Source organism: Apteryx mantelli, chromosome 2 (genome assembly GCF_036417845.1).
Source record: "Apteryx mantelli isolate bAptMan1 chromosome 2, bAptMan1.hap1, whole genome shotgun sequence".
Taxonomy (NCBI): Eukaryota; Metazoa; Chordata; class Aves; order Apterygiformes; family Apterygidae; genus Apteryx; species Apteryx mantelli.
Genome location: NC_089979.1, coordinates 143,195,266 through 143,208,290, shown reverse-complemented (window position 1 = coordinate 143,208,290; position 13,025 = coordinate 143,195,266). Strand labels below are relative to the sequence as shown.

The 13,025-nt window shown below is 36.6% G+C and overlaps 1 protein-coding gene across 2 annotated transcripts in view; it reads left to right on the top strand.

Moving 5' to 3' along the window:
* The window catches only part of VPS50 (VPS50 subunit of EARP/GARPII complex), a 104,074-nt gene that overhangs the window by 50,091 nt on the left and 40,958 nt on the right, over positions 1–13,025 (top strand). For both annotated transcript variants that reach the window (XM_067291686.1, XM_067291685.1), the window contains exons 14-18: positions 3,125–3,222; positions 4,257–4,351; positions 5,104–5,202; positions 8,447–8,537; positions 10,081–10,257. In XM_067291686.1, coding sequence (XP_067147787.1) covers positions 3,125–3,222; positions 4,257–4,351; positions 5,104–5,202; positions 8,447–8,537; positions 10,081–10,257 — 560 coding nt within the window. The remainder of the gene's footprint in view (positions 1–3,124; positions 3,223–4,256; positions 4,352–5,103; positions 5,203–8,446; positions 8,538–10,080; positions 10,258–13,025) is intronic.

Genomic DNA, 13,025 nt, shown 5'->3' with positions numbered 1-13,025 from the left:
GTATTGCACTGTTTCTATATTCATGATGTCTAGCCCCATGGACAGACTAATTTTAATTTGGCTGGCTTGAAGATTTTTCCTGGTAGCATTTGGATGTTCTCCATCATGATCACTAGCTCAGAGATGAAATTCCTTAAGCATTTAAGTATCATAATTTAACACCATTTCTAAACACACTGAATAGCTCCACTTAAAATTAAGTAATGCCAGCATCCTTCTCAATAACCATATTCCCTACATGTGCTTATTTTAAGTGCAGTTATAAAAGTGCTGAAGGTTTCATTTTTATATTTCTCATATATTATATGCTTACATATTATCCTTTTTCTAAATTTATTTTTGTAATATATTTTATTTATATATTTATATGAGACTGCAAATAGTTCTTGTTCTGAGGAACCTACTTTGAAAAAGTCCAAAGCAGAAAACATACTTGATGGGGACACTCTTCTGCTTGCAGAGACATTAGCCTAGGACCAGTAGAATGAGGCAGGTCACTGATAAGTGCTAATTAGGATGAACAATTGTTGCAGAGGGAAACTGTGTTCACTTGACACTGGATGATCTGAAGAAGGTATGGTCAAAACATAAAACCGTGCACTGTGCTCCTACTTTTTTGGTGTAAGAGAATTATCGGTGTCTGATACCAGTCTTAACAAAAATAGACAGCCTTGTTCAGTGAATGACTCTTTCCTTCCCCCTTTTAATTGCAGGGGTCCAGACAATGCTGCAGGGGTCTGTTCTGCACACATCTGAGAAGGTTGATTAAAGTCTTGTGTTGGGCCTCCCATTCCTTACTGGGCTCATTATCAAGTTATTCAGATGACACTCATCTATGACTAGACTGCAAGATCTAGATTCAGGGCAAGGCTTGAAAGGGGAAGAGCACTTAGTTGTTGATAAATGATCTTTTAGGCCTGGCAGATGGAGGGCAGGCCTGGGTTCTTGATGGTTCTGGGCTCTTCTTCAGTAGTCAGCACAGTTAAACACGAAAAATTGCTGCTTTGCCGGGAGGGTTTCTGTACAAAACTGTATGAAGGATAGCAGTGGAAAACTGAAGTTCGGTCAGGATTAACTCCCACTGTGGTCCTGGTAGCATGTTACCATGCAGGGAACTCTACTGTGACAGGGATTCAGTATGCAGAGGACATTCTTGTCCTTACTCATTTTGGATGACTGCTTAAAGACCTGTCTCTGTGCTGATAAGATCAACTTATGAATGAGAAGCTGCTGGCTGAAGCTGTACCTGAGCATTCTGGCAGTATGGTACAGTTTAACAGTTGAGTGTGCTTCACGACTTCAGTGCTGTCTCCCTAGGTGGAAGATGCATGTAGTCCTATCAAGGCTGTTCAGTCTTGGATTGCTTCTGAATTCCTTGTTGATACTAGGAATAATATCTTTTTGCAAATAATGTATTCCACAAGTTAGGACTGGCCAAGACACTACTTCCAGTAGCTGAGGAGCTGTTAAACGTTTTATTTTTTTTTCCCCCCACCCTTACTTTCCTATCTACATTATAGCAGTGACATGTCTACCTGGTTGTGAAATCCCATAGGTTAAAAAAAATTCCACCTCTCAAGAACGTAGTCTAAGGCAAAGAGATTAGACGTGTCTTAGTCTGTTAGACATGTCCTGTTGCTCTCCAGATAGGATCAAGTTATAGACAGAGCCTTGCTATCCAGATTATCATCAAAACTGTCTTTCCCTTGATATCATAAGGATCTGTTTTCATTTACTTTATCTTTGAGCATGTGCAAACCATAATTTTTCAACAGCGAGAGAAAGACACTGAAATTTTGAAGGGAAAAACTCTGTAAATTTCCACTACATCTGAGTGTGTCGGCTATGCAACAGGGAGGAGACAGCCTGGTTCGAATGCAGAGTGATAGACTGGGACTGTGAGGAGGTTTTTTGAGAGTACATGCTGGGATCAGGAGTTGGGCAAAGAAAAGGCTTTGAGTTGGGAGCCAGTGCATGGAGGTAGAAGAGATGAGATCAGTTTGTCTAGGAATAAGGGAGCGAATAGTCTTCAAGCACTGAAAACCAGCTGGAGGGTTGCAGAAGAGATGGAGACGGGTCTGATCTGCATGGCGGTGCTGTGATTTTGCAAACAATCTTAATTCTTCTATGTTTTCAGCCTTTTGAATGATGGGGTGGGAGAAGGGCTGTACTCTTAGTAATATTCCAGTATAATATTCTAAATGGATTAAAAGTTTTCTCTTTCATATCAAATCACTGAATGGTTTGGGTGTTTGATACTGATGAGATTTAAACTGTAGGTAAAGACCATAATACATAATTTTTCCACTCGTCAGGAACAGTGGAGTTTTCATATCATTGGGAAAGATTGTGTGTATAGTCTGCTAAGACAGAGCTCTCCTGTGGTCCGTTGTAGACTGAAGCAAACTGCAGGACACTAAGTGCCATTGCAGACTGCAAGCATAACCACAACTGTATGGTCACAAATTACATAAAATATTACCTTTTTTTTAATAGAAATAACACACTTCCTCAATGGGGAGAGCGAAGCTTATTGTACATTTTAATGCTTTTTTGGAAAGTGAAGACGTACATGGTTATGAGATTATTTCATACATAGGCATAGTATGAGAAGGGGGGAAAAAACTGGGAGCATGCTATATTATGTGCACAGTTTGTGGGGGGAAAAAAAGTTCCAGTGTCTGTCTTCAGAGTTGCCGCCAGAATTTACTGTTGGACAAAGTCTTAAAAAATATATATATATCTTCTGCAGTTTTTCATTTCATGGTTCTTGTCTACAGAGCTAGAGTATCTTGGAGAATCTTGTAGAGGATAACTGGTGCTCACTTTAGCATTTAACTTTATCTTTTTTATTTGAGATATAAATATCAATTACTCTCTCATCTTATTTTGATCTTATTGAATGGGATATCTTGCTTACATACTAGCAATCAGTTTTCTTGGTTTGCATTATTATATGTTATAGGTGCTTTATTCCTTTCAAAAGTTCAGAGCAGTGGAGTTCTCCTGGAGACTGCATAATGGATGTTATGATAATGGCTAAGGCAGAAGTTTCATTATGGCTAAAAAAAACTAGAATACATTTCAAGGCCTTTGGAAATATCTGTAATACCTTCCAACTCAGTTTCAGATGGAAGCAATGTGACTGCAACTGAGGAGAACAGTTTTGACCGCAGCTATGTAAAAAAGAAATTGGAACATGGGCTTTCACGAATATGGCAGGTTTGTTTTTGACTGTCTTACATACTTATTTTCCCCCAATATAGAATACAGTTATTTTCATGCTGATCTTTTTAAGGAGATCTCTCAAGTGGTTTGTTTTGAGCTCAGTAAGTGAAAACCATGGAAACCTCATTTCCATGACTCAATTACTATTTGGTCACTGTGCTTACAAACCCAGTCAAGATAACAAAACGTAGTAATATGGCTCTCAACAATCTACTTTCTTTCCGTATGCTTCTCTCAGCACAGTCGTGCTGCTTGTGTTTTCCTGCTTGGTTAAGGCCTCTTGAAATGAGATTGTATCTGCCTGATATCTGAATTGGGCTTTGCTGATAAAGATGGAGAGAGCTCCAGACCCTTTAGTTCCCTATCGCTCCTTGCAAACTGTAATGAACATGAGTATAAGGAGCTTATAGGTCCCTCCTCCTATATGTGCTATAACATCTCTGAACTGCTCAGTTTGGGATGGCTTGTGGGAGGTGTGGAAAGGGAAAAATGCGGGGGGAGGATCTGAATAAATAGAAAACTGAAAATGGAAGTATTGAAATTCAGAGCTAAAGAATGATCTGTAGCCATTCTGGTATAGCCAGAACTAGGGAGAACCTGAAGTCTTGTGAACCTGCCTGGTTTTGTAATAGTCATAGTTCGACTGCTAGATCAGTTTGATTTGTTGCAAGACCCCAAATTTCAAATGATAAAGCTGTAATCCTTTTACATAGCAGAACTGTATTCAAAAGGTCTGTTTTTTTCCAGTGGCCGTAAAGAGTCTAGGACTGACATCGCATTTTAGAGCGTTAAAGAAGCATTACATTACTAGTTAAGGAAGTCAACAGGAAATTATTCACACTGCAGAGTTCTGCCCTAAATCTCAAAAAGAAGTTAGCAGTGCAGACAAACCAAAAAGTACTAATGAACCAGGCATCTGAGCCTTTTGCCGTAATTTCTGTCTTGAGAATATTAAGTATACAAAAACTTTTTTTGCATAGACTTTTAACAAGGACTCAATGCTGATTTTTGAAATGTTTGTTTTGTAGGATGTTCAACTGAAAGTGAAAACGTATCTTCTGGGAACAGACCTGTCTAACTTCAAATATGATGACTTCATATTTGTACTTGATATTATCAGCAGGTATACTGATGTGGTCATAAGGCCAGTTACTACATGTGGACAAACTTGGACTCTGATAAGGCAGCATGGTTAACTAAGGCTGATGTTTGCACCCTGATGCCAACTTTGTTTCCTCTCCCTTTCAAATACATCCTTGGAGCAGGTAGCAAAAATAGAGGTTGACACTCATGCACAGACTCCCACACAAAGAGGAAATGTTCCTCACACTGTATCAGTAGATATGAACAAACTGCTTTGCTGGTCGAGTTAGGCTCTAATATGATTTCAGTATTGGCCAGCTTTAAAATTTCATCAGTGCAGATCTGACATTTTTAATGTTTCAAAAAGCTTTGAAGGATTCCTCAGTCAATAGCAGCAAAAGATTATGGTATCGCTAACCCATAGATTATTATATCCTTTTTGATAATTTTGATAATAAAATGATGGATTCAAGCTGTGACCTGTATGGCTTACTTTGTGTAATAGGATCCCAAACAGACATTTGCTTTGCTTATGGCTCTTTGTTCCTACGTGTATGGGATATCATGATAGGATTTGGAGAGGAAATGAGACATGGACTTTTGTGGAATGAGTGTAAGTTTTTGTAACTTAACTTTGGTCTTCTGCTTTTATGCAGATGAGTGTACTCTCCTGGTAATAAGTGAGGTTTGTGATTCTACTCGGAACAACAGTATTACTGAGTTAGGTTTTTCTCCAATATTATTCAGGTAATTTTGAATAGATAAATTCTAAACTATGTTTTATCATTATAGGCTGATGCAAGTTGGAGAAGAATTTTGTGGCAGTAAGTCTGAAGTTTTGCAAGAATCTATCAGAAAACAAAGCGTTAACTATTTCAAAACGTACCACAGGTGAGACTACTGTATGTGAAGTTGGACGAGTTTAATGACTCTCTGTTGCTTTTAGTTTTAAGTGGTTTCCAGAGGCACTGAATAACATGCCTGCACTGAGGTTTGCAGATTAGGTTCATATAGTGGGATATGTTTCATGATGAGAATAGGACTCTGAACTCTTTATTTCTGTGGAGAAGCCTTGCTTTTGTGTATTTATGGAAGACTACAGTTCTGGAGCAAGCAAGCTGGATAAAGATGAAAACCTCTGTGTGGGATTTCAGTAGTTTTTCAGACTGCTTAGCTGTCTTCTGGAATTCCTAATACATTTCTTTCCTAATGAAGATGAATGCCTCTGAAGTCTGTATTTTTTGGCAAAATTGTTATAAATTTCTTTTTCTATGCCGTTACATAAAAAGAGCTGATTGTGTGTGGTTGTGAAATACTTTAAGTATGCAGTTTTGTGTCTCATATCAAGTTATGTAGAACTGTGTCCATGCTTTTGAGTCACATTTTCATAATTCCTTTCATTGGCAGTGTCTGATTATGTTTCAGTCAAGTTTACTTTGGACTGGTCTCTGGCCTCAGATATGATACATGGTTGTGACGGCACAGCTGACAGTTTCAAAACTTTTATTATTTTTTTTTAAGTGTCTTCATTTCCCAAATGTTTTGGTTTGGATGGTTGACAAGTCTTCCATTCTAGTTGTCTGGCATTTATCTTCTTTCTGTGTGTAAATAACTAGGAAGATATAGGAAGAAATACAGCATTGTTCCTTGCTCTGAGAAGCTTTTACATCCCCAGTCTCGAGCTGTTTTCCTCCATTGTATGGGAACTGTCATACCAAGGCAAGGCAAAATAATACATCCTAACCCATTTTGTCTGAAACTTTCTATCTAAAATTTGTAAAGTATGAAAATTATGACAGGAGTACATTAGAAAGTTTCTAAATTCAGGCGCTAAGGATGTGGTTTGTATTTTCTTCTGTCAGTTTACATCTAGGATTTCTTTTCGGAAATTTGATGAAGACCTCAATTTCAGTTGCCTGAAAAGGTTGAGGCTTAATCAGATGCATATTGTGTCTTGTCAGGAGATGAGTTAATTAAGATGAGATGCCGTTTACCTTTATTTCTTGAAAAGCATTTCAGAAATCTGAACTGAATTACCTCTACTGCTCTGGAAGCTGAGCTTGCAGCTGTGCATTCTTATGGCAAAAACTGTTTGAGAGTTCATGACACCTCTGAATGAAGCTCTCTCAACTTCCCCACTTAGCCTGCTGCATGCTTCTTTTCTAGCAGCTTTCATCTACTTGGAAAAGCTATTTTGATCTGCTTAATCCTATTTTACTCCTCTGTTTTATGATCTAATACTTGGTTAAGTAAATACTGTTTTGACCAATGAGATCCTGCTTATGTTTAAAGAACCTATTTAACAGTGTAGGGAATCAGAAACTATAATTTTCTGATTTTTCTTTTGAATAGAATAAGAACATCAATGGAATCTGTATAAAACAATCATTTTATGATTTGTGTTTCTTCGTAGGTAGTGTTTCTTGTCATTCTTGTGAAAATAAAAGGAAATATTATTGATATGGACTCAAATATGTTAACTTTTTAATATTTCAGCTGTTTTATGCTGCGTGGGTATTCTGAAGATTGATTAGCTGATCTTTTCGTCCCCAAAAAGAAAAATATCAAAACCAGCTGTGTCTCAGCTATATCTATCCGGTTGATTTATATAAAGCTGTAAGCATTTTGCCTTTTCAGATCAAGCTAATGTGGCTTTCACTCCCTCTGTGTATTTAATTGGAAAAAAAAGCTAGCCCTTTTAAGAATTCATTACTGCATGAAAGCTTCATAGAGTTGAAATGCTTAGAGTCCAGGAGTGATCAGTTCTTTGATTATGTAGCTTGACATACGTGGCTTCCTGGGTGGTGTGGTGATGTAGAGAGCTGGCAGCGTAGAGAAGGCATTCAAATGGACTGGTCCCATCGTTCAAAAAGCATAGAAGAGCAGCGTAATGCAAGAGCAAACGCTAATGTACTTTTGGGTAAAAGTTGGTTATTTTGAAAAATTAGAATGGGCTTTTGGCAGAAGACATTGGCCAGCCGATTTTAGAACATAATTCACTTTCATTTGCTGGTACCTTTGTGAAAAGGTGTGTCTGAGCAGTAAAGCTTGCCAGAGAATGAATATATCAGACCTCCCACTTGTGCCCCTTTCTAGACTTGTATGCTGGTGAAAATGAAAAGCGTCTGTTCAAATATGTTATGTCAGTGGCTAAATTTCAGCTTTGAAATGATATGAAATATGGTACTATGTAGATTTAAATATTTGTTTGCTTTTCTGTGAATTTTTCTCTTTAATCTTCCTCTCAAAGAATTTAACCTGTAGCTCTGATTTTTTTTCAGAGCTACTTTATTTATTGTTCCTGTTGGCTTTACTGGGAGAAGATCTATGGGCTATGAGTATTCAGTGCCTCTGAAAATCAGACTTTATATGCATTTAGTTGGTAAATTTAAATACATATAGCAAAGGGTAGTCATAATTCAACACATTGCGCACCTTGTTGAGGCAAAAATCTTTAATTGTTTTGGTGATTACATTTTGTTTTTGAAATAGTGGTATTTTTGGAATATTTCACTGCCTGATTAGAAACCCAGTGAATAATTTATCAACTGCTACACATTAAGCAAAACAGTATAATGTATATTAAGAAGAAAAGATAACAGCAGTAAGCCCTCTTTGCTGTCTTTTTCTATGAATTCCTGCTTATGTGGCAAAAAGATTTTCGTTAATAAAAGTATTTGTACTTACTGATGATTAAAAACATACCAGAGACAATGCAGAGAAACAATCGCTTGATTATATTTCCCAATACTTTTTCTGTATTAATATCAATGTAAAGTTAAGATATGAAGAAAAATATAGTTTAGGGGATTAAGAGCCATTGTTGTTGCACAGTACTGCACAATCATAAACATTCCTCTGTACTTATGGAAGATTTTGAGGAAAAAAAAATTGTTTCCAATTTTGAGGTTGGTGTTCTTTGAGAATTTTTCCAGAGGTGTCATAAAATAACACTGCATTAGTAGCCACAGTTTTCGGATGGTTTGCCAGTTGAAAGAATGAGTTTAAATATCCATTTTCAAGTGTGACTTGTGTGGTTCTTGAAGGCATTTTTTGCTACATAAGTTAAATAAGTCAGTCTACTTTCTGATTTGCTCTTGCTGCTCATTACGAGTATTCATCTGTTGTATTTCAGAACCCGTCTTGAAGAATTAAGAATGTTTTTGGAGAACGAGACCTGGGAACTTTGCCCTGTTAAATCAAGCTTTAGTATTTTGCAGCTTCATGTACGTTCTACACATAACACATACAAATATATTAGTGTTTTAATAGCTAAGAGTGCAGGTGTTTTGAGAAGTAGTAAGATGGATGAACTATTAAATGAATGTTTTAAATGGTTGATTTAAAAGTATTATATTTCATTTTCAGATATTGGGAACCTAAGATTCAAATGCTTTTAAAAAAGTGACGTCCTTGTTTTAGGCAGATGGAAGTTTACATAAGATGCTAGAGTTGTAAGAATAATATTAGCCTTTATTACCTTTCTTGTTTTAATGCACTGTTAATATGTCAGATATGTCAAGGAAAAAATTTAAGTGGTATTATAGCAGAAAATGTGAGTTTTCAGATTTTATATTATTTATCTGAGAGTAAGATGCTGAAAAATGAGCTCCTAAAAGTAGCTAAATGAATGCTCACTAGCTTGTACCAGTTTTGGCACCTGTTTCTGGAAATGAAGGTCATATGGGCTGAATTGCGAAAAGTGTTGGAAGTCGTGATTTCTGTGACAAAGTTCCACTGAAAGGGATAAGTAATAGGTGTGAAGTATAACATATGCTGGGTGAATTTCAGCTGTTTTGCCTCCTGAAACATGGATACTTAGAGCCATCACTGAAGTCCAAAATGGATATAGCTGAGCAATGTCAAGCAAAAGATAATTTTGCAGCTTCTGTATAGTTAACTGTAAAAGCAAGCAAAAAGCTATTGGGGCAGTGATAGTAAGGAGGGAAGGAGGACCTGTCACCCAGTAGGAAAAGAAAGAACACTTTTAATGGAGAAATGGGACTTAAGCAGCAGTAAATTGCAGAAAGTACATGACTCATTTAAACAAACTGAAATCTAAAATTGCAGTCCATTTAGCTCCATATATTTTGATCATCAGATCTTTAGGTAAGTGATAATTCACATTTTTGCCATTTGTGAGGATAAATAGCTAGAGTTTAATAGCTAAAAAATGCTTTGTCAATTGAGTAATGTAAGTTCAGGTTTTTAGAAACAAATGCCCTACCTTGTGCGCCCTACTTAGTACCCATACTTTCAAAGAGTTTGTGCACTCACCTAATTCTCAGAAACTTAATGTGTAATATATTTTGAAGAATATAAAATTTCTGAAAGAACTTTTAAAAAAAATAAAGTATTAAAAAAATTCTTCTTTAGTAAACTACAAGGTAAATTGTGTAAAGAAACTTACATTCTTTGATAGATTTTCAGGTCTTGGTTTATTCCTTATGAAAATACTATGCTATATTTCTGTAAAAGCAAACAAAAAACACTAAGTTTTCAGAAGTGAATACCTTCAGGATGCAGGTGATGTATTGCATATTGTAGCTGGTAACTACTAAAAATTGAAAGGTGATTTGTGTAAAATTGCCAAATTCAAGGTTAACTGGCGCATGTACAAAAAGTATGCTTAAGAAGCAAGCTTTGCTAGCGAAAAGATTTCATATCAGGGTAGTTGTACAGAAGTTTAAGCTGTGAATTTATAGAGTTGTAGCCATAACGATATTGAAACTGTTGGTGATTAAAATTGTACTTTATTTATATTAATAGGAGTTTAAGTTCATGGAGCAGTCACGTTCCCCATCTGTGTCACCTAGTAAGCAGCCTGCTTCAGCAATTTCAACAGCAGCAACTTTATTTGAGCAGTACTGTAGCGGAGGAAACCCGTTTGAAATTCAGGCCAACAGCAAAGATGATGAGACGGAAGATGTGCTTGCTTCCAACGGGGTATGGAATGCTTCAGAAGGAAGCAAATCTAGCTCTCGTTAAATAATGGTTTATTTTGTGCATCAGCGATGGCAAAATATCTTAATATGAGGATCAGTTAACTGCAATGCTATGTAAGATCTCAAGTCACTTTACTCCTTTAATTAGGTTAGGTTGCTTTGCTTTTAAAAACAGTGCCATAAAGCCAGGTTTCCTGTTAAAAACTTAGTTTGTTTTGCAGTGAAACAATATTTTTTCCACTGAAGTCAAATGTTCCTGAAGGCTAGCAAACTGTGTTCCACTTAAATTGGTGGGGGTTTTTGTTTGTTTTTGTTTTGTTTTTTCAGGAGTTCTTTTACAAAGCAAGATGCAATGATTTAGCTTGCTTTGTGGAAGTAATTTTGTCATTTTGGTAGGATTGGAGCTCTGGCTCCTTAGGAAAGAATCTTCATGAATTACTCCTGTTGTATTTATTCACACTTACATGATTTCTCAAGGATTAGCTGATCTTTGTTAAAACAGTTTTTATTTATAATTTAAATGCTCAGGACATTTTACAGGGGGATCCACCACTGTAAAACTGAACATTAACTTTCGGTCTGTTTTTCATAATTCTGCTCAAAATGTAGCCGTAGTCAAATAGGTTTTAAGTTAAAACTTTGTGCCATTCTCTTAAGCTCTGTGCTAACATGTTTTTACTAAACTTTTTGTTCCTGTTTACCCCTTTGAAAAAATAATGTTTTCTCAGGCTTTTCTGTGATAAGGCTTGTGTGGAACTTATTCAGCTTGTTGCACTAAGCGTTTTCAGCTGTCTTTCTCCTTTTCCCTGGGGGGCTTCAGTTGCAAAGCGGTTTGATCTATATCTTGCACCCTTGAGGGCAGGGCTGTAGCCTCTTCCCTACTGCATCACTTGCAGAGGAGGTGCAGTTCCTTGGCATGAAATACTGCCGGTTTGTGCTTAATGAGCCTGCTAGAGGACCAGTTCCATGGTGGTAGTTCTTCCCCTGTCATGTAATTTTGAAGAACATATGTCCTGCCTTATGTGAGTAAAGTGGTAAGAGTTGCATGGTTACCGCTATTAGCAGACTTGTGTAGAATAACTCCAAATGAGCAAGTTAAGCAAAGATGAATGCACTGCAAAACATGCCAAAAACAGCAGAATTCCCCAGTGCTTTGTAGAAACCAACTCTGAAACAAAGCTTTTCTGGAATCTGGATAGTCATTTGGTAGATAATTGCTAAAATGACCATTGGTGAAATATTTAATAATGATGATACCGATGGCTCTTTTGAAGTTTCTAAGTTAAAATTCCTCCTGTTGAAGAGCTCATTTCTGACTTTCGCATAGGTTTGTGAATAGCTTTGCTTTTTAAAAGGGTTTTCAAAATAAAAAGAACTAGAAAATAACTTTTTTAAAGGGAAAGAAGATATTTTGAAGTTCAATTTCTTGTGAAGATTCAACTCTACAACAAATGTATGGAACCACCATGACCTGCACTATGAGTGCCACTGAAGAAAGTGTAAAACTGTAAATAGGTCTCAAATACTGCAGGGGGACTTTTTTTTTTTTCCTGTTTGTACTTAGAATATTTAGGAAGATGTGAAATTGTTTTCTAAGGATGATATTAATTGTAGCTACTTAGACTGGATAAAATCTCAAGAACAAGTTTGAACAAAATTTTGACCAAGGGCTGTAACTCTGTTTTGTGTGATTTCATGCAATTCACCACTAGCAAATGAATGTGTGCACTGTGTGCATACAATCTCCATATTTTTTCCACTAACTCCCAAGTGGAATACTTGGGAATGCTGTAATTATCTTCACCGTTTGACTATGGCTGTATTAAGGGATTTTTTTTTTCTATTGTCTTTAGGCTTGTATGAGAAATCTGAAAACTTTGCACTCAAAGCAAAACTGCTTCATTCTTTTCAATTGCAACATTTTACCCTTCAGAATCTATTTATTGTTTCTCCTGACTTAAGGAAAATTTAAAGGGCATCAAACTTCGTCTTTTATAAACCATTTAAAAAAAATCTCTGTATTAAAACATTGAAAGGCTACTGTTCTCACACTTATCATTCACTGCTGTCTATTTTTTGAGGATGTACAACACTCAGTTCTAGCCAAAAGCTGATGCTAAGACAATAATTGTTCACTCATTATTAAAGGGGTTTCTTGTGCTTTGTACATAGGTGCTGCAGTTACTGCAAACACCATGGTAGAGACTGAACTCTGATAATTCAGTCTCAGGAAGTCGTATGCCTTCCCTTGCAGAGCCAAGGGCTTCTACCCTAGCAGTTCAGCAGTAGTGTGCAGTGTTTTTGGTGAAATAGGCTAGAGGGAGGTCATGATCACCTGAATTAGCAGTAGACTCATGTGTTACACATGTAGCAAAGTCTGTATTGTGGTTTCCCTGCCTTTAATTTTGAACAGTGTCCCATTGAGTAGTATTGCACACTTTCAGCAACTTTCAAGGCTGGCTACACTATCCTCTTTCAAAGCTGCATGCCAATTTAGTGTTCTCTATTACTGAAACCTTAATATTTCATAAATTGATAAAAACTAAATTTGTGCTTGGGGATGAACTGTAATGAATTCTGGTTTTCCTTTGGCACCAGAAGGACAGAATGTTTGCTGTGGAAAGAATAAAATACCAATGATAGGATTTATATGTATTTGTCGTGTTAAGCATAGGTTAGATTTGTAGTCATTCCTGTTATAAGCAGTTTCATTAACCTTAAATGAAGTATTATTTGGAGAACTTCAGAACAGTATATATAATTAACATG